General features: G+C 50.8%; 1 protein-coding gene across 2 annotated transcripts in view; it reads right to left on the reverse strand.

Moving 5' to 3' along the window:
* The window catches only part of TRIM62 (tripartite motif containing 62), a 31,537-nt gene that overhangs the window by 7,672 nt on the left and 4,293 nt on the right, over positions 1-19,572 (reverse strand). The window contains exons 3-5 of one of the 2 annotated variants that reach the window (XM_032495855.1): positions 9,578-9,673; positions 4,676-4,932; positions 3,497-3,612 (exon numbers count right to left, since the gene is read on the reverse strand). In XM_032495855.1, the coding sequence (XP_032351746.1) occupies positions 3,497-3,612; positions 4,676-4,932; positions 9,578-9,673 (469 nt within the window). The remainder of the gene's footprint in view (positions 1-3,496; positions 3,613-4,675; positions 4,933-9,577; positions 9,674-19,572) is intronic. The other variant, XM_032495856.1, reaches the window with a different exon arrangement.

Raw genomic sequence — 19,572 nt, forward strand, 5'->3', positions numbered from 1 at the left:
AACATTGAGGTTGGTGTAGAACGTTCTAGGCAAAGGGAACAGCAGGTGTAAAAGTGTGGGGGAGAGGGAATATAGCTCATGTAAGACTGATGGTTCAGTGTGGCTAAGTGTGATTTAGAGGGAAGAATGAGAGAATGGCAGGGCTCACATCTCATAGGACTTTGACTGTCAAGCTGAGGTGCTTGGATTGCCTCTCTGAGCTATGGTAGGGGTGGAGCAGGTGGCAGCTGAGGTAAGTAGAGCTCTGAGACCATCTGCCTGAGGGGCTTCCCTGGGTCAGGGAAGGGAACAGGACCCTTGGATGGGCTTGTTGCCTCCCTGAATTATGCTGCTTCACCCATGTGTGGCCCTCACCCTGCTGGGTCCCAGTGTGGAGGCCCCTCCAAGGCTGGGAGCACACAGAGACCCCCCCATCCCATGAGGATAGCCAAGAGCCCCACCTTGTCTGCTAGAAAATGGGCCCTTCCCCCAACTACTGTCCCCTTTGTCAACGAGGGTACAGATCCGGATTTAAGGGTACTAAGATGTGTCCCTTCACTTCTGTGAAACTGGCAATGATGCATCAAGTAAGTTCTTCAGTCACCTACAGGGGAGCCCCATCTCTGTCCAGCATTCACACCCAGTGACTGCCCTCAGCCCCTGTCCATCTGCACCTGAAGGCCCAATCGTGAACATCTTGGATCATTCATGCCCCTGCCCCGCCCCCCACAGCCTTTGCCTATACAGTTCCCAACGCTGGGGGATGTCCAGAGGCACCTCCAGGCCCCACCCTTCCCTGAATGGGAAAGTCCTCAGTTTTCAGCACTCAGTTCAAATATCATCGGCTCAGTGTTTCCCTGGCTCCGCCCCTGCCCCACCCAGAATCTCCTGTTGCCCCTCTGGGCTCCCAGGACTCTGTGTAAGTCCCTCATCATGGCCCCTGTCCCACTGGACTGCCAGGGAGTGTTTGCCCATCTGTCTCCCCTAACCCCTGAAAATGCCTCGAAGGACTTTCAATGTTTGTAGATCAAAAGAATGGATCCAGACAGGTGTAAAGAGCTCCGACTGCTGGGGGGGAATCCATGAGTCCCTCTGAGCCTGTCTCCCCAGCAGGGTTTCTCTTCTTGGGTTCGTATGAGGCCAGAGAGTGCCTGGTTAGCTTAGTAGGTGTGGGTACAGGCTCCAGGCTCTTGACAGATTTGCGTTTAAATCCTGTACCGTTGACAAGTTGCGACCAAGGACAAGTTCCTAATAGCCCTGTGCCTCAGTCTCCTCATCTAAAAAATGATAATAACAGTGTCTGCCCCTTAGGGAGAATTCCCTTCTGTATCTTTGTCTCACCTCTAAAAGACATTGTGCTTGATTCAGAAACACAGAAAATTCCCTGCTGCCAATAGGTTTGAATCTGATGCCCTTGTGGGTCCTGTGACTTTGGGAAAGTGCTGATCTCCCAGTCCCGGGGTCTACTAACTCTCCTAGGAACCCACTTCACACCTTCTCCTCTCTGGGCGAACCTCCCATCACCTCCTCTACCCCATCCTCATCTCAGCTGACAACCTTGCTTCTGACCTTGTTGGGAAAGGTGAAACTGGCAGAAGAGAACTCCCATGAGCTCCCACCACTGCTTCCTCTGCTTTGGTGCCCATTTGTTCTACATTCTCCAGGCTCCCAACAGAGGCAGCGGTGGGTCCCACTCCTGGCCGTCACTCCAGCAACTCTCTGGCTCCTACATCCTCAATTCCGCCTTCTCCTGGATCTTTTCCATCCCCCTCCCCCGCTCCATATGCTGGCATTTCTTCTATCTTAAACAAACAGCCGCTGCCACATTCTCTCTCCTTCCCTTAAATAAAACTCCTTGAAAGCACTGTCTCCACTTCCTCTCTTGTTCTCTTTTGGATGACCTCCAGTCAGGCTCTTGCCGCTACTGCTCCACCAGAGCAGCTCTTGTTAAGGTCACCAAAGACTTACAGGTTGCCAGACCCAGAGAACCATCAGTTCTGGTTCTCCCATACTTGGTGTAGCAGCATGAGCCACCACTAGCCACTCTCTCCTCCTCGAGACACTTTCTCCACTTGGCTTCTAGATGGACCCAGGTCTTCCTCCTACTTCTCTGGCTATTCCTTCTTGGTCTCCTTGGCTGGTCCCCCTCCTGTCCTTGACTTCCAGGAGTGCTCCAGGGCTCCAAATGTTAGAGTGACCCTCTCTCTTTTCTCTTTATCCTCACTTCCTAGGTGATCTCATTCAGACTCATTCAGTACCATCCACATGCTGATGACATCAGCCCTGATCTTCCTGCCATCCTGCAGACCTGTCATTCCCACTAGCTTCTCCATGTCTGCACTCAGACATCTAATTGGCGTTGCTAACCTCATGTGTTGACAGCTCCATCCTCCCAGGCACCTCGGCCAAAATCGTAGTCTTCTTTGCCTTTTTTCTCTTACACTTGAGATTCAATCCATTAGCAAATCCCATTGGCTCTCTGTTCAAAATAGATCCTAACTCCAATCCCTTCTCACCACTCTGTCACCACCATCCATCTCCAAGCCACCCTAGTCCCTCACCTGGATTACACCCTTTACCTCCTGCAGCCAATTCTCAGGGCAGCAGCCAGAGGGATACTTTAAAAACTTAAGTCAGCTCGTGTCACTTCACTGCCCCCCAAACCTCCAATGGCTCCCACTTCACTCAGCTAAAATGTAAAGTTTTCACATGGACCTAGAGGTCCTCGTGGTCTGGCTACTCCTGTTTCCCTGACCTCCTCACCTCCACTCTCCCTCTTACTCATTCCACTCCAGCCACTCTAGCCTCCTTACTGTTCCCTGAACATGCCAGGCTCGTGCCTGCCTCAGGGCCTTTGCACTTGCTGTTCCCACTGCCAGGAGCACTCTTCCCTCAGATACCTACAGGGCTCACTCTTCTTCTTCCTTCAGGCCTTTATTCTAGTGCCTCCTTCTCAGTGAGGTCTTCTAACTGGATCCCCTGTCAAAACACTCTATCCTACCTACACATCCCCAGCCTTCTTCCTTATCTTTTATCATTATCTGATAAACTATATATTTTACTTATTTAATTTTATTTTCATTCTCTCTCACAAGCTAGCATGTAAGAAAGATCCACAAGGGTAGGAATTCTTGTCTGGTTTGCTCACTGCTATACCTCCAGCACCTAGAATACTTCCTGGTGTGAGGCAGGTGCTTGATATATCCTGTACTTATATAGAGTGAATGAGTGAACTGCCCAGGGCCTCGGTCCCCTCATCTAGAGAATGGGTACACTAGTGGAACCTGCCTCCTGGGGTTGTATGAAGGTTCACTGGGTTGAGTGATTGCACAGGCGCCCAGCACAGGCCCTGGAACATAGCAGGTGCTCAGCAAGGCATTCTCCTCACCCCTCTGCCCTGCCCCCATGCTGTGTGTAAAGCAGAGGGCTGGGCTGAGAGGTGCCCCATTTAGCTCCAACCCATGAGAATCCTTGTTTCTTCCTGGGCCTTCTTGGTGAGTGGCAGGAAGGGCCTTACCTGGGTGGATGTCCTGGAACAGGGACTTCCAGATGGTGTACTGCAGGGGGCCTGTGTACTTGGAGGTTGGGAAGTCTTCATAGGTCAGATTGGTCTCATGGATTTTCCCTTTGAGCCTGGAAGGAGAGCAGGAGAGCAGGCTGCACTGGGGGCTCAGTTCTTGCCCCGGCTCCTTCAGGGCAGCTGACGTAGGGTGAGGTCATGCGTGTGGAGTCTGCCGGGCCCAGACTCAAGTGCCCACTTGTGCCACTCCCTACTTCTCCAGCTATTCCTCTCAGTTTCCTCATCTTTAACATGGATACTATGCTAACAGCTGCCTTCTAGGTTTGTGAGGATTACATGGCATAACGTACGTAAAATGCTTAGCATGGTGCTCGGTGCATGGTCGACACTGAATATGTGATGCCAGCTCTCGGTGTTGATCATTAACAAACCAATAATTAAGTGCTGTTACTATTATTAAAGGTGGCTAGGGAACCAGAGAGACCTGGGCTTGAATCCTGGCTCTCCTACGTACTAGATGAAGGGCCTTGCCAATTGCTCCAGCTTCTCTGTGCCTCAGTTTCTACATGGGTAAAATGGGGATGACAGTGGTAACTACCTCCAAGGGGCTAGCAGGGTTATAATAATATAAATATTACTATTTATTATACATAATATCAATGTTATTAGAAATAATAATAGATAACATAAGACACATTTATAATATAATATAAATAATAACACAAGTAATATATTATAGGATTATAAATATTATATATAGTAATTATTACAATTATCAATAATAAATATATTAATATATAATAAATGTATTATTTTATTTATTATATTATTGTACATTAATATATAATTATACAATTAAAATGATTAATTCTATATAATAATTATATAATTAAAATTACTAATTATATTTATTATTTACAATAACATATTTATAATATTTTAACAATTACATAATTTATATATAATAATACATATATATAATATATAATATATAATATTAATACATAAAGCCTTACCCCAGGCTTTGGCACATACCAGATGTCCTGTGTGTTTGACAGAGATTTTAAATGAATGAATTCTCTGCTAACCACCCTATCTGCCTCTATTCCCACCACCCCACAGGGGCCAGGGAGGGGAAACTCACCCGGGGAAGACCCCTGAGAGGCGGGCACTTACCGCTCAGATAACGAGGCCACCCCGGCCAGGAAGGTGTGCCGGTCGGTTTCGGCCAGCCGCTCCTGCAGGATCTGGGCCCCCTCCTGCACCTTGCGCAGCTGCTGGCTGTAACGCTGGACTTTCTGCTCGATGTCGGTCAGCGTGCGGGCCGTGTCTGCCTCCAGCTCCTCCAGCATGGCCTTCTGCCGCTCCCGCAGCAGCCGGTGCAGCCGCTCGAAGGCCTCCCCAATGGTGGTCCTCAGGCTTTTAGTGGAAGACTGTGGGGGCATTCATCATGGGTTAGGTCAGGGAGAGTTTATGGGGTGACCCCTGGGTGAGAGGAGGAAACTGAGGGCTGTGGCACACCAAGTGGAAAGGGCAGGAAAGCCACGCTTGGTGGGGGGATGGCACCTGCAAAAGCATGGTGGCGGGAGAGGACTGGCATGGCCAGAGACAGCAAACAATTTTATCTGGTCCATTAGGAGACTAATGAAATGGTCCAGGCAAGACAATGAATCTTGAACTGGAGGAACAGCAGAGGGACACGACTTGAAAGACATTTATGGGGGAGCCTCTTTGGCCCTGGTGACCGATGGCTGGCTGCAGGGATGCAGGAGAGACAGGGTGAGGATGATGTCCAGATTTCTGGCTCAGGGATGGGAGGGACAGGGAGGCTGGTGGAAGACTTGGGGAATGGGGAGAAGATGCTGAGTTCAGCCTGGGAGACAGTGAAATCTTTATTTTTAAAAAAGCACTTATGGTGCAGAAATTTCATTAAATAACTACTGACCTATCCAAATAAATAAATAAATAAATAAATAAATAAATAAATAAATAAATAAATAAATAACTCATGGGGCCCAAGCAAAGATGACCAGGGGACCACAGATGTTAGAAAGCTTTAGCAGAGTGCTGGGCAAAGCTTGGTGGCCACTTGTCCTGTCCCACCACCACGAGCCCCTCTGGTCAGCGAACAAGAGCTAGAGGTGAAAGCCATCATCACAGGAGACAAGTGTGGGCTCGCGTGGTTCTCTCTGCCCCCACGGGCACGGCCAGGCCCAGGAGGGAGTTGAGTGGTAAAGGGCACAGCTTGCGGGCCCAACAGCTCTGGTTCTCCAGCTGTGACAACCTTAATTGTCCGATATCTCTGAACTTTAGTTTTCTTATCTGGGAAAGGGTAACCCAACTACACTGCAGAGCTGTGGTAAATGAGGGAATGTTCACAAAGTGCACGGCATTGTTTGAGGTGCAGACAAAGAGCCTGGCTATGAAAACAGTCAAACCGGCACATCCTAGAAGTCTTCGTGGAGAGCTGGCTTCTAAGCTGGGGCCTGGAGGATGTCAATTGGCGGTGCGGGGAACAGGCTTGGGGAACAGCATGGGGCAGAATGACACAGGGTACAGAAGTGTGGCCAGGCTGCAGCGTGTGGGGCCTGCCTCTGCAATTTGACTTTGTGGGATTCTGGCTGGGAGTTCACAGAGTCAGAGACCCCGCTGTGTTCAGTGCCCAGGGCTCTGTGGGAGGCTCGACAAAGGCTCAATTAGGGCCTGTTCCCTCCCCATCTCAGCTGCCGCCGGCAGGAAGGACTGCTGGCAGTGGGCCAGCCTCCCTGCGCATGCCCACCCAGAGCGCCAGGCAGACAAAGCGGGTGAGGGAGAGGCTGGGGATGAACAGCCAGGCTGCCTGTGGTCCCTAGGCCCCCTCATCCAGGGGGGCCCAAGGCTCTCCAGCAGCAGGTCATGGCGGAGAGGGTGGGGCCTGCTATCCCTGCACCATCAGCCACTGCCCTCCAAAGAACCCCAAATCTCATGGCCTTGCATCCACCTCTTCAACCAGTCTGCAGCAGCACTTGGCCCAATGGCCGCCCTCTACTAATTGAAAATTCTGGTTTACCTCCCACCTCTGTAGCTGCTCCTGCTCTGCCACTCATGTTCCTCAGGCTGGCTCCTTTTGTTCTCACCCTATATGCCCTCCCTCGTTTTCAACTCCCACTGCTTTGAGGATGGCTTCCAAGTCTATATCGAAAGTCTTACATGTCTCCTGAGTGCCACATTCATCTTTCCACTTGCCTCCTCCACACTTGCCCCCTCCACACTTGCCCCTGGAGTCCCACCAACTCACTGGATCCACATGTCAACACCACATCTTTGCCAAAAAACTTGCCACCAGAGTGATCCTTCTAACATGCAAACAAACTGGATTACAGCTGATCTTGTGTTTGGGAAACTTTCTTGGCTCTTTCATGACTAGTACAATGCTAAATTCCTTAGCCTGGAATTCAAAATCCTCAGTCTGATCCCAGCTTACCTCTCCAGTGCCACTACATTGTTATTCCACCTGCCTGGAGTGGACCCCTCCTCCAACAAATACTTTATTCAATGGGCAAACTCCTATTCATCCTGCAAGACCCAGATCAAAAGCCACTTTCTCTATGATCTTTTCCCTAACTTTTTCAGGCAGTTGAACAGTTAAATGTTCCCATGGCATTCTGTAAATATTCTTGATATACTGCCCTACATTTTATGTGGCTCACAGGCTAATGGATGAACTCCTCCTGGGTAGGAATGACATATTCCTTAGCCCTGCAGCCCCTGTGCCCATCTGAGCCTGGTACAAGGCTGGCAGTCAGGACCTGCTTGAGAGGTGAAGGAAGAAAGGATCTTGCCCAAGAGAGGTGGGTGCAGACTCTATCTTCTTTCCAGGGTCGGAGTACCCAGTACAAGAGGAGAGGAAGAGGTTGGGAGAAGGCAGCTCAGAAGTGGAGCATCAGAGTGACAGCTACTCCAGAAGCCCTAAGTACGTCCCTTATGGGTTCTCCAGCTTGGTTCTCCAGCTTGGTTCTCCGACCCAGCTTGTAGCCCACAAAGCCAGAGATCTTGCTGAGGACACCCCAGCATGAGGCTGGAATATGCACTAGGCTTGGACAGAATTGGACAGTAAGCTCTCAATTAGCTACTTACCAGCAGTGGGCCTGTGGCCTGTATCTCAGCTTCTGTGTGCTTCAGTTTCATTCCCGACAAAATGGAGATAACAGTTCCTACCTCAAAAGGTGTACTTTTCCCCCACTCTTTTGTCCAATGACTATTGTGTGCTAGACACTGTGTAGGTTCTGGGGGATCCTGCGGTCATAGGGGTGACATTCTGTGGGATTCGGTGAGACAGTGAATGGGGAACACAATTCCCAGCACAGAGAAAGTTTCAGCTAAACTGGTGTGCCCCATTTACTCTAGTTTTTTCTAGGGCAGAGCCGGCCCCCCACCCTCATCCCTTTAAGGCTACCATTGGGAAAGCAGCCCCACCCCGGCCCACCACAGCCCTGGAAACTCACTGGGGCTTGGAAGACCTGGGGCCATTTCAAAAAAACACCCTGCCAAGAACCCGTCACTTGGTCAGGCCCGACCAAGGAAAACATTGGGCCCGGGGAGGGAGATCAGACAGGCCCTCAGGCAGGGCCATTGGAGGGGCAGGCGCCGCAGGAAAGCCAAGTCAGGCACCAGGTGAAATACGACCTCTAAAGCATCCATAGGCATTTCTTGTATAAACACCCCGGTCCAGACAGGAAGCAGGGCTGGGGGATCTGGAGGGGAAGGGGGGCCCCCCAGGACCCCCCAGAGGTAGACAGATGGACAGGAAAGCAGGGGAAGAAGAGGTCAGTGGAGAAAAACAATGGGGGGTGGAGGTGGAGAGGAGAGAATGCTGGGGAGAAGAACAGACCATAATATTCCCCTTTCCTCCAGACATAGGCTTCCATGTGCTTCTCTTCACCTGAGAGGTGCAAGATCACCTTGGCAGATGGGGAAACTGAGGCCGTGAGAAGCAAAAAGGCCAGAGTCCTATGACTGTTTCTCATCTGTTGCCCACTGAGGGTTCTGCCCAGAGGCACTCTGGAATGTTCTCTGAAGAAATGTGTGTCATGACCTCCCTGAGACCCCACAGTGGGTTGGTAGCCAAGCTGGGGCACGGGATTGAATCTCCAACGGCCTCTCCGGGCCCCAGGGTGACCTCTGGGGGCCCAGAGCATTCCTAAGGCTCTGTTCCAGCTGCCCTGCCAATGGAGCGGAGCCGCACTGAAATCCCCCAAGGGCTTAGCAGCCCGGGCTGCGTCCCCAGTGCTCCGTCCCAGAAGTACGGCAGAAATCAGAGCAAGGCTCGCCTAGTTAGTGTGGTATCTGTGGGGGACTTGGAGGGAGCCTCTTGGAAGAGTGCTAGGAGCCAGAACATCAGGGCTGGAAGGAGGCTGGTAGACCCCACTGCACAGATGGGAAGACCAGGGGTGCAGAAAAGTACGCAGTCTACCCAGAGTCAGACAGCGTGGTCGTGCTGGATCAGAAACTATGGCCCTCCTCTCAGGTCAAGGAAAAAGGCTTTTCTTTTCAAACCATTGTGATCAGAACCTGCAGGGTCTGGCCCTACTTTTCAGAGTCTGTATCTTCACAGTCTGAGTTTAAGAGGGGAGCTGATATCAGGGCTGAGCTATAAATCATAAGGACGGCTTTGAAGGAACATTCTCACGGTTGGCTCCTCGGGCAATGTGTGTGTTTAATAATGGGAGAGGAAGAAGAGACTAGGCACGTTCTTCCAGCCCTGCAGGACGCCAGGGTCTTCCAGAGGGTCTCTGGTCCCACTTCAACATTCACCCAAAGCAGGAAGGGAGAAGGGGTCCCATCCTTAACCCAGGCACGAGCCCAAATCACCTTGCCCTCGGTCACCTTGGAGTGAGTCCTCGCCCCATTTACCCTCATGGAAGCTCCAGCTTCCGTCCCACCCTATGCCCCGCCCCTGTCAACTGAAGTTTAGACCCTCGAAGCCCCGCCCACACCGCTGACCAGCGTCCCCGCCCCTCAACTTCCCAATTGGCCCTGCCCCACGAGACCCCGTCCCCGGCCTTGGCAGCCCCGCCCCCGCGTCCAGGCCACGCTCACCTTGGTCTCTGCCAGCTGTCGTTTGAGCAGCTGCAGGGCCTCCGTGTGCTCCCGTTCACTGTCCTGAAGGGCCTGAAGCTGCTCCTTCAGCTCCCTCTGGAACAGAGACAAGGCTGGGCTGGGGGCCAGAGTTGGCCTGGGTATTGCCTTCTGATGAAGAGCCCAGGCCTGCCAGCTGCCGGCGCTGGGAGTTATCCTGGTCCAGTTCTTCCCTTCCCCAAGCACCCTCCTTCGGTCTCAGTTTAACAACCAAGTCCTGGAGACTCTGTCTCCTGAGTATCTCCATAGTCTGTTCCCATCTTTCATCTGGAGTTTTGCAACAACCTCCTCTCTGGCCATCCTAAGAGCTTCTGGATTCCGTTTCCAATCCACCTCCACATATGTTCTGCCCCACACTGATTTGCTGGCCAAGGCTCCTTGCTTAGAATCCTCTGGTGGGGACCAAGGTTGTACCACTGTCCATGGCAATGACTGACTGCCAACCTCCTCTGAGCACTTCCAGTGGGCTCTGCACTGTTCTCAGAACTTTGCTTGTATTGGGCCATTTAATCCTCTCAATAATCCAGAGGTAGACTATTATTATCTCCATTTTCTGATGGAGAGACTGGTACAGAGAGGTCAAGAAACTGGCCCCAAAGCATACACCTAAGCATATAAGGGTATTGCCAGAATTGGAACTCAGGAAGTCTGGTTCTGGAGACCATGATCGTGACATCACATAACACGTTTTCTACAGTGATGCCACACCTGGTGAACAGCAACAAAAATCCATGATAGGCAACATGTCAAATTTTTAAATGGCAGGATCCGTGTCCCTGATTTCCCTTTGCCCCTCGTTCCAATATGGCTCGGCACGGCACTGCTAGTCATCTTGTCTTTATTTTAAAATTTGATATTTTGTTCATCATGGGTTTTTTGGGCTTGATTTAAAAATTTTTTTTAACATTTTTTATTGATTTATAATCATTTTACAATGTTGTGTCCAATTCCAGTGTAGAGCACAATTAAAAAACTTTTTGTTTATTTTTTGGGGGGGAGTAACTAAGTTTATTTATTTATTTATTTAATGGAGATACTGGGGATTGAACCCAGGACCTCGTGCATGCTAAGTACTTATTCTACCACTGAGCCATACCCTCCCCACCATGTATACCCTCCCCTCACTGGGCATTGATTTTTCAAAATTGCATTAAGTATTATTCATCTTGATTATTGGGTTTTTGGGCTCTTAAAGCAAGTGTCTCAGTCCCCTAGCCCTAGTCCCATTGCTGTCTCCATCACTCCCATCCAGCCAAAGCGGTCTTCCTCTTCCTCACTCTGGGCTTGTTTCAGCCTTCTGACTTTGCACTGGCTGCTTCCTCTGCCTGGTGCACTCCACTCTCAGATTTTATCCCTGCGATTCTTCTTGCATCATTACAGTATCAACTCAGATGCCACCTCATCAGAGAGGTCTTTCTTGCTTGACCAGCCCATGCACAATAGCATTCCTTACACCCTCTGTCCCACCCTATTTCATGGTCTCCATAGCACCTCCTGCTGTCCGTGATCTAGCTCATTTATTCAACGATGTGTTTATTGCTCACCTCCTCCACTGGAATGTGTTTCATGAGGGCAAAAATCTTGTCTGGCTTGTTCATTGTTCTATTCTCAGAGCTTAGAATAGTGCCGAACGCACAGCAGGGCCTCAATAATTATTTGTCGAATGAATGGGGTATAGGGGTGGGTCCCTTCCAGTACAGGGCCCAGCTGTTTGCATTTCTGGACATTTGGCCCACTGTATCATAGCTAGTTGTTTTCCTGGCTGTCTGTCTTCCATCCCCACGCAGGGTAGCCCTATCGTTTCCTCTCTCCAGCCCTCCGCACCCATCAGCGGCCTGGCACTGAGATGGGTCTCAAGGAAGTTTGCTTCGGGAATGAGTTTCTGTGGAAAGAGCCAGCAGGGCCAGGGCTCCCCAGTCAGCCGAGTGTGAGTGATGCTGAGAGCTGACTTACTTGTTCACGTTCACCTCCTGCCCACTCATTCATCTCATTAGAGCAGGGAGGGCCCTCAGAAAACATCCAGTCCAACTAATTTTGCAGACTAGATAGCAATAGGAGAAAACGATTATGATGACACACTAAGGAAAGAATGTGGAAAACAAAATGATCTTTGCTTATTATCCCTTATTCATTCAACAAACATTCATTGGGCAATTATTATGCACCAGGCACTGTTGAGGCATTGGGGATACAGCAGAGAACCAGACAGACACAGTTCCTACTGACAGAGCTCTTCCCGTCTGGGGAAGACAGATAATAAACAAGGAAAATAATAAAAGCATCATTTAGTTACTGATTATGGTCTGTGCTCTGGAGAAAATAAAGCCGTGTAGGATGGGTGGTGAATTTAGGTAGGGTGTCAGGGAAGGCTTCTCTGGGGATGTAACACCCGAGATGACAGCTGAAGGGTGAGGAGGAGTCAGCCACGAAAACACGAATTAGATAGAAAAATGGGAATAGCTGGTTTTGTGGGAATAGAGAGCATGTGTAGACATGACTGGAACTCTGGTGGCCACCTCAGGGCACAAGGCAATCAGAAAGATGGACACTGCAGGCAAAAACTAGAGAAATATAAGAATGAGGCAGCCTGGGTCCCTGACCACTGTGAGGTGGCCACACCACCACGGGACTCGGTGATGTGCTAGGAAGCTTGCCCTATGGAAAAAAGAAAAACAGCCTCAATTTATAGCGTTTGCCAGTTTCCATGGTGGAAAGGCTTCCACCAGAGCCGATTTCAAATTTTCAATGGAGGTCCCCGGACACGATGCTGGGAAGAGGTTTGCACGATTGGCTCTAAAGAACCGGCACAAGCTGGCTGTGGTGCACCATCGCCTGGGGTCCTTTCCTGTTTTACATGAGGAATAAATATGGTCCATTTAATTTCAGCTACTATGTCAGGCCTCTGTGACTAACAGCTGGAAGTCATTCCCAATAGGTTCGTGTGCATCTGGGCCACTGGGACAGATGGATCACGTTCACCTTAAAGGACAGAGTGACTGCTCATCCCTGATGGCCTTGGGTCTGTCCAGCTTGGGACACAGTCTGCGTGAGATGCAGAAGTCTGAGATGAACCAAGCACTCCAACCCTCCCCCTTGGAGGTCCTCATGGGCCCACAGGGGACCCAGCCACCCAGGCAGCTCTTCAGACTCTCCGAGGAAACTGCCCTAGAGGCTGCGTTCCTCACATTGCTTGGGGCACCCCAGGGAGCTGGACAAATTCCTCCTTGCTTTCAGGGCCAGGGAACAACAGGATCCTGGGAGCAACAGGACACTCATTTGTCCGTCCACAAACATGTGGCCCCACATGCTGCTGATTCAGCAACATGGAAAGAGATGGGGACAAGTCCCATGAGGCCTCATAGCAAAGGACACAGGCATTAACATCACAGTGGCTGCTGGAATAGTGGTATGGGACCTCCAAGCTGCTCCTCCTCCTGTGTCCCCCATCTCAGTGAAGAGCACCCCCACGCCCACAGCCACCCAAGCCAGGAATCTGGGATTCACCCTTGACACTGCCCAACCATCAATCCAATCAGTCATTAAGTTTGCCCTGGAATTTATTATCTCCTTTCTACACCCCAGGCCTGGTTCAGTTTTCATCACTTCTTTTCTGGACCGTGGCCCCAGGCTCTTCCCTGCCCCTGTGCCCCTCTGCAGGATTTCCACACTGTCTGGGAAGAAGGGCATAGCCTGAGCATGGCGTTCAAGACCCTTCACTCCTGGCCCCAAACTTCTGCAGCCTTTTCTCTTCATCCAGATCTGCACTGTTCAATACAAGAGCCACTAGCCACATGTGGCTATTTAAATTCAAATAAGTTCAAATGAAATAAAATTGAAATTCAGTCCCTCAGTTGTACCAGTTACACTAGGTTGCACATTTCAAGGACTCAATAGCCACATGTGACCAGTGGCTACTGTATCAGATGGCACAGATGCAGAACACTCCCATTATCCCAGAAAGTTCCACTGGACAGCACTGCTCTAGACGCACTAAGCAACTTGCAGTGCTTGCCTCCAGGCCTTTGCACATGCTGTTCCCTCTGTCTGGAATGCTTACCCGTGTGGTTTTCTCCACTTGTTAGGTACATGCACATCTCGTAATACCTAAATCAGACATCACCTCCACTAAGAATCCACACTCCAAGTTCCATTCTGTCCTCAGACAATCCTGTGTGTGCAGAGCCTGCCCTGGCACTGTATGGTACACACTGCACTTTAACTGCAAGGTTACCCGTCAGTCTGTCTGGTGAGACTGCAGGATCTTAGGGCAGGGACTGTGTCTGTTAGTTTCACATTCTCAGTACCTAGGAGAGGGCAGGACACAGTTTGCAGAATGCAGGAAGAGGCTGGGCTGGTTCTGAGCTCACCTCTGAACGGGTGGGCGGAGACCCCAGGCAGGCAGGCAGCTCTCCCTAGGTGAGACTGAGGGAACAGGTAACTTGGGAAAACGAAAACCTGGAACCCACAGAGCAGGACGAGGAGGCAGTCTGAGCTTTGTTACCTGCCTGCCTCTTCTCCTTTCAGTCCTGGGGTCAGACCTGATCCCTTGGGTTAGGAGGCTGGTTCTGCCACCCTCTGGCTGTGGGATCTTGGGCAGGTACCCTAACCTCTGTGTGCCCCTGTCCCTCGAGTCTGAAATGGGGATAATAATCCCTTCCAGGGTTGTGACAGTGAATTCAGTGATAGTAAGAAGTGTTCAGCCTCACAGTGGAGAGCCTGGCATATACCAGGTGCTCAGGAGACAGTGATCACCATGTCCTACATGAGGCTCCTTGGTCACTTCTCTGCATCACCTCCATTCACTGTCTCTAGGCCCTTCCTTTCCTCCTCAGATGGTCAGAGCAGGAAGGGGCCCCAGGGACCATCTGGTCCAGCCATCTGGAGTTCTAGAACAGGAAACTGAGGTCCAAGAAAAGGGAATGAGTGGCTCATGGCCACACAGCTTGACAGAGAACCAACTGGAAAATTTCCTCCTAGCAGAGGTCAGATAAGAAACAGGGAGCTGCTGATAAACTCCTAAGGGAGAGAGCTAACGGTGAGGGAGGACACTGGCGAGGCTGGAGGCTCAGAACCAGGTCTGGAGGTGGTGTGGTTTGGGCTTGAATTTCACAGGCGTCATGTCAGCTAATTCTTACAACAACCTCATGAGGTTAGTGCCTTTATTACCTCTGTCTCACAGAGGGGGAAATGGGGGCTCAGAGAGGTCAGGCAGCTTGCCTAAGGTCACACAGCTCCTCAGAGTCCGAGGTGGGGATCTGAGTGACTCCAAAATCCATGCTGGAAGCCACACAGCCTTTCTGCCGCCCGCTCAGTTCAATGCAGCAATCACGTCTGGGCACCCACAGTCAGGCTCTGTGCCAGCCACTCCGGGGGCTGCAGACACAGTCCTTGACCTTGAGGAGCTGGCAGTGAGTCAGGGAGGCAGAAATGCAAACAGGTAGACCCCAAGGGAGAACAGGATAAGCAGTGGAGGGAACACCTAGGAACCCGGCTGCTTGTGACACTATCCCTCCACCTCAGTTTCCAATTTTGTAAAATGCAGCTAATGACAACGCTGGCTCCTGGCTCCATGGCAGCTGTGAGGATTAGATGACCTAATACACAACCTGACCTGACGCACAGGAAATATTCAGTCACTCAGAGTTATTGTCATTACCATCGCAATCACTATAATTGTATGTGAAGTAGAGACTCAGAAAAGGGGGGAGCTTCCTGGAGAGTGCTGATTATTGACGGAAGAATCAGGGAAGGTGGATGGATGCGCAGGGTCCCTTCCAGTCTCCAGGGTGGGGCCAGAGTATTCCAGGGGCACACCTGGTGTGTGCAGGAAGTGAGGGGCTTTTGGGGATGATGGAAGCCAGGTTTGTGGGTAGAGTCACAAGCTGGAAAGGCCAGTGAGGCGAGCTGGGGTGAGGGTGGAGTGAGGGGGGTGGAGGAGGCCTTGGAGGTCAGCCTGGGGGAGCTGGACTCTGCAGGTCCCATCAGAGCTGCGGCAGGACAGCAATCGGGGATGGGAGGGACACCCCTCCCTCTGGAGAGGGGGCAGAGCCAGGCCTGGAGCAGAACTAAGCACACAATTATGCAAATATGTCAGCTGAGAGGCTCTGGGGCTCCCATAGGATCGGAGAGGCCAGGACTGGGGCAGCTGCTGCGGGGGAGGACAGATAGCCCGGGCTCACGTGCCCCCAAGGCCAGACCTCCCCTCCTGCAAGGCCATCCTGCTCCCCGCCCAGAGGACAAAGCTGCTGAAGGAAGCCATCTGCCCTGGCTTCGGGGACCTTCTCACCCCCATCACCAAGCAGTGCTACCCAGTGGAGACAGCATGAACTCTGGTGTCAGAATCTGGGCTGTGTGCCCCTGTGGGGATCACTTCTTCCCCTCTCAGGGTCCACCTCTCAGGAGCCTTAGCTATAAAATGAGGATGGGAGACACTCACGGGGACTGATGAGGATTAAATGAGATGACACCTTTGAAAAGTCATGGTGTGGCCCACTGTAGATGCTTAAGGCCCCCTCCCCTTCTCTGGGCCCGGGACTGCCTTCTCTGCCCCTCTCTCACCCAAGGAGGGCTCAGATCTTCATGTAGCAAACTGAACTTGCCTGTCTTTTCTCCTTTCCCCCAAGTCCCTCTGCTACATCCAGAACCCCTGATGCTCCTGCTCCCGACAGACTGAACTCTTATAAATCTGTCTTTGAGACCCATTTGCCCCTGAGGCTCCATATAACACCTCCTGACTGCACCCCTTCCTCCAGGCTTTCCCACCAGTACCCCCTGCATGCTGCCCCTTAATGTATATCTGACCAGGCCAGCCTTGTCTGCTCAAACCTGTTCCTTGCTCTCCAGCATCAAGTCCAAGCTCCTTGGGTTGAGGGGTGGTGCATTCAAGGCCCTTTATGAGCTGGTCAGACCTCACTTTCCCACATACACCTCCCCCTCTAGCCTCAAGGAAGCACCTGCTCACCTCAATGCCGGTCACTGATCAGACTCAGATAACCTGAGTCCAAGTTCCAGCATCATCGATACATATTGATTGTGTGGCCTTAGGTACAGTTTCTGAACCTCAGTTGCCTCATGTGTAAAATGGGGTGATGAGGCCCACCTCATATGGCTGCTGTGAGGATTAAACAAGAGAGGGTGCCTGCACTGTCTGCACCCAGGCAGTGGTGGCAGTGGATGTTTTTATCTTCTCAATCCTTAATGCCTTCTCTCTCTGCTCTCAGGACTCAGCTCAGCTGTCAGTTCCAGGGGAACCTGGGCAACCCTCAGTTACCACCAGAGGAGACTGGGACCTGACCTTGCAGCTTATGGGCCTGTCCCCCAAGAGCCACAGCGGAGTGTCAATTGAAGAAATTATTGAATGAATCTCTGAATCCAAGATGAAACCCACTTCCAAACCCTCCACGCCCACCCCAGTGTCCAAGCAGATCTCAGGGTCCAGAAGGTAAATGATGCTGTGAAAACATGACTGGAATGAGGGTCCAGGGAGCTGAGCTCTGAACCAACCTCGGGCAAGTCAGTTTCCCCGAGTGTTAAGTGGGGAAAGGACAGAAGTGGATGGCTTCTGAGGTCCCTCCCCACTTTGAATGCTTCCTGAAGCCATTAGGGTGTTGGTGAGGAGGGTGAGTCCTGAGCTAGACAGATCTGAGTCTGATTCCCAGCTCTGCCTCCTGTTTGCGGTGTGATCTTGGGCAAGTTACTGAACCTCTCAGCCTCAATGTCTTCATCTTCAAAATGGGCTGATCACAGTCTTATTCAGGGAGCAGGGAAAGGGAAAAGGGCTGCTGTGAGGATTCAACACCTGTAACAGCACCTGGTACATAGCACACATCCAATACACTCTGGCTTGTGTTTTTTTTTTTTTTTAGAGTGGTTATTATTTCTGTTGTCACTTCCTACCAGATCCTTTTTATAAACGTACTGAGACCGCAACTTCAGTTCTGAGTTTTGACACCATGGCTAGTGCTTAGTCAAGGTGTCCTGGATGAAAATGGCTTTCCTGGCTGCCCACAGATACTTGTGAAGAGGGAAGTAGTGATGCCAACAGCGGCCCTGGGTCTGACTCAGTGCCAGCCTCGCCCCCGTGGAGGTCGCTGTTTGCACACAGATCTTGTCCTCTCCTGGGAAAAGTAGCAGCAGAGGCTGCTTCCCCAGGACACAGACAACCTGGACCCCTCCCCATCCACGGTACAAAATGACGTGCCATCGCATCTGTTATCTCTTTGGATGGGCAGCAACTTTTTCTCTCTCTTTATACATTATTTAGACAGTTTTTGTTCTTACTTCCACTTTCCAGGTTGGGAAATGGGGCAGGGGAGGCAGTACCTTCTACTCAGCTGGAAGAAGTCAGAGCCAGAACTAGAATCCAGTCCCCAGATCTGCTCTTTCCCTGGTGGCTGCCTTAGCTTCTGTGGACCACCAGGCCCAACTCATCGGGGCTCCCATCCAGGGCTGATCCACTGCTGTCTCCCTTGGCATGAAGGAGGCCTTGGGAAAGTTTCCAGTGATCACATGAGGCCTGGAGGGGGTGGCTGGGACTGAATCCGATCCCTCCTCTGGAGGTTAGGAAGCTGAGAAGGCCGGAGAACCGGATGCCATGCCTGACCAAGATGACATCCAGCACCTGCCCTCAGTGCATCAGCTGGCCCAATGTCCTTAGCCTGACCCTGTGCCGAGTACACTCGAAATACAAAGACAGGCAGGGCATGGGGCAGACAACTACCCAGCCCTCAGAGGCAGCTCGGAGGCCAAGTAGCCCGGTCAGACTGGCTTCCAATCCTGTCCCTGCCATTTACCAGCTGGATGACAGAACAAGTCACTAAAATCCTCTGAGCCTCTGTTTCCTTATTTGCAAAAGGAGCAAATGATGGCTCCCACTCGACAAGGCGTTATGAAGATTAAATGAGGCAGTACAGGGAAAGTGCAAGTCCCACGGAGTAGGCTAGGGCTCAGCAAGTATTGGCTGAGAAGCCCCAAACCCTTCTGAGATGGGGCTCCCTCCTGCCCCTTTGCTCTGTGGTCCTGTGCTTAGCCATGAAAAAAAAGGGAAGGCATGCACACACACACTCACACACACACACACGCCCACATGCTGTTTACACAACAAAAATGCTGTAACACTATATAGCAAATCTTTAAGAAAAAATCATGTTTTTCTATGGGGTAGGATTATGGGGACTTTTACTTTTACATTATATAGCTCTTCTTATCATGTTAATTTTAAATCAGAAAAAAATAAAGATATTTAAAAATTGTTGTATGCTACTCTGTGCCAGGCACAGTATCAGGCACTTAAAAAAAAATTTTTTTTAAATTGAAGTTTAGTATCAGGCACTTTTGATCCAGCCTCCCAAACCCTTACAACATCCTTCTCAGGGAGGTCCGATTGTCTTCATGTTATAAATCAGCAGGTGGAGGCTGAGAGAAGTGAAGTGACCTGACCAAGGACACACAGCTTATCAGAGATGATGCCAAGAACTGACCTCAGTATTTGAATCTTGAGTACAAAGCAATTTCACTTGGCAGGTCAGGGAAAGCTTCATGGAGGAGGTGATATTTGAGCTGAGACTGTAAAGCTGAATAAGACTTCTCTCCACTAGAGTTCTCAACCAGGGGTGATTCTGACCTCATGGGACATTTGATGATGTCTGGAGACATTTTGGGTTGTCACAGCTTCAGGGAAGAGGGGGTTGCTACTGGTATCCAGTGGGTAGAGGCCAAGGATGCTGCTAAACATGCTACAATGAACAGGACTGCCCTACACAACAAAGACATATCCAGCCCCAAATATCAATAGTACAGAGTATGATGTAACATAATAGAGCTGTCATTTATCGAGTGCTTACTATGTGTCAAGAACAGTACCACATTCTTGAAAATGTCATCTTATTTAATCTAACCTCATTATTCCCATGCTCTCAATGAGGGACCCGAGGATCAGAGATGGTCAGGAACTTTCC

This window comes from Camelus ferus, chromosome 13, assembly GCF_009834535.1.
Source record: "Camelus ferus isolate YT-003-E chromosome 13, BCGSAC_Cfer_1.0, whole genome shotgun sequence".
Taxonomy (NCBI): domain Eukaryota; kingdom Metazoa; phylum Chordata; class Mammalia; order Artiodactyla; family Camelidae; genus Camelus; species Camelus ferus.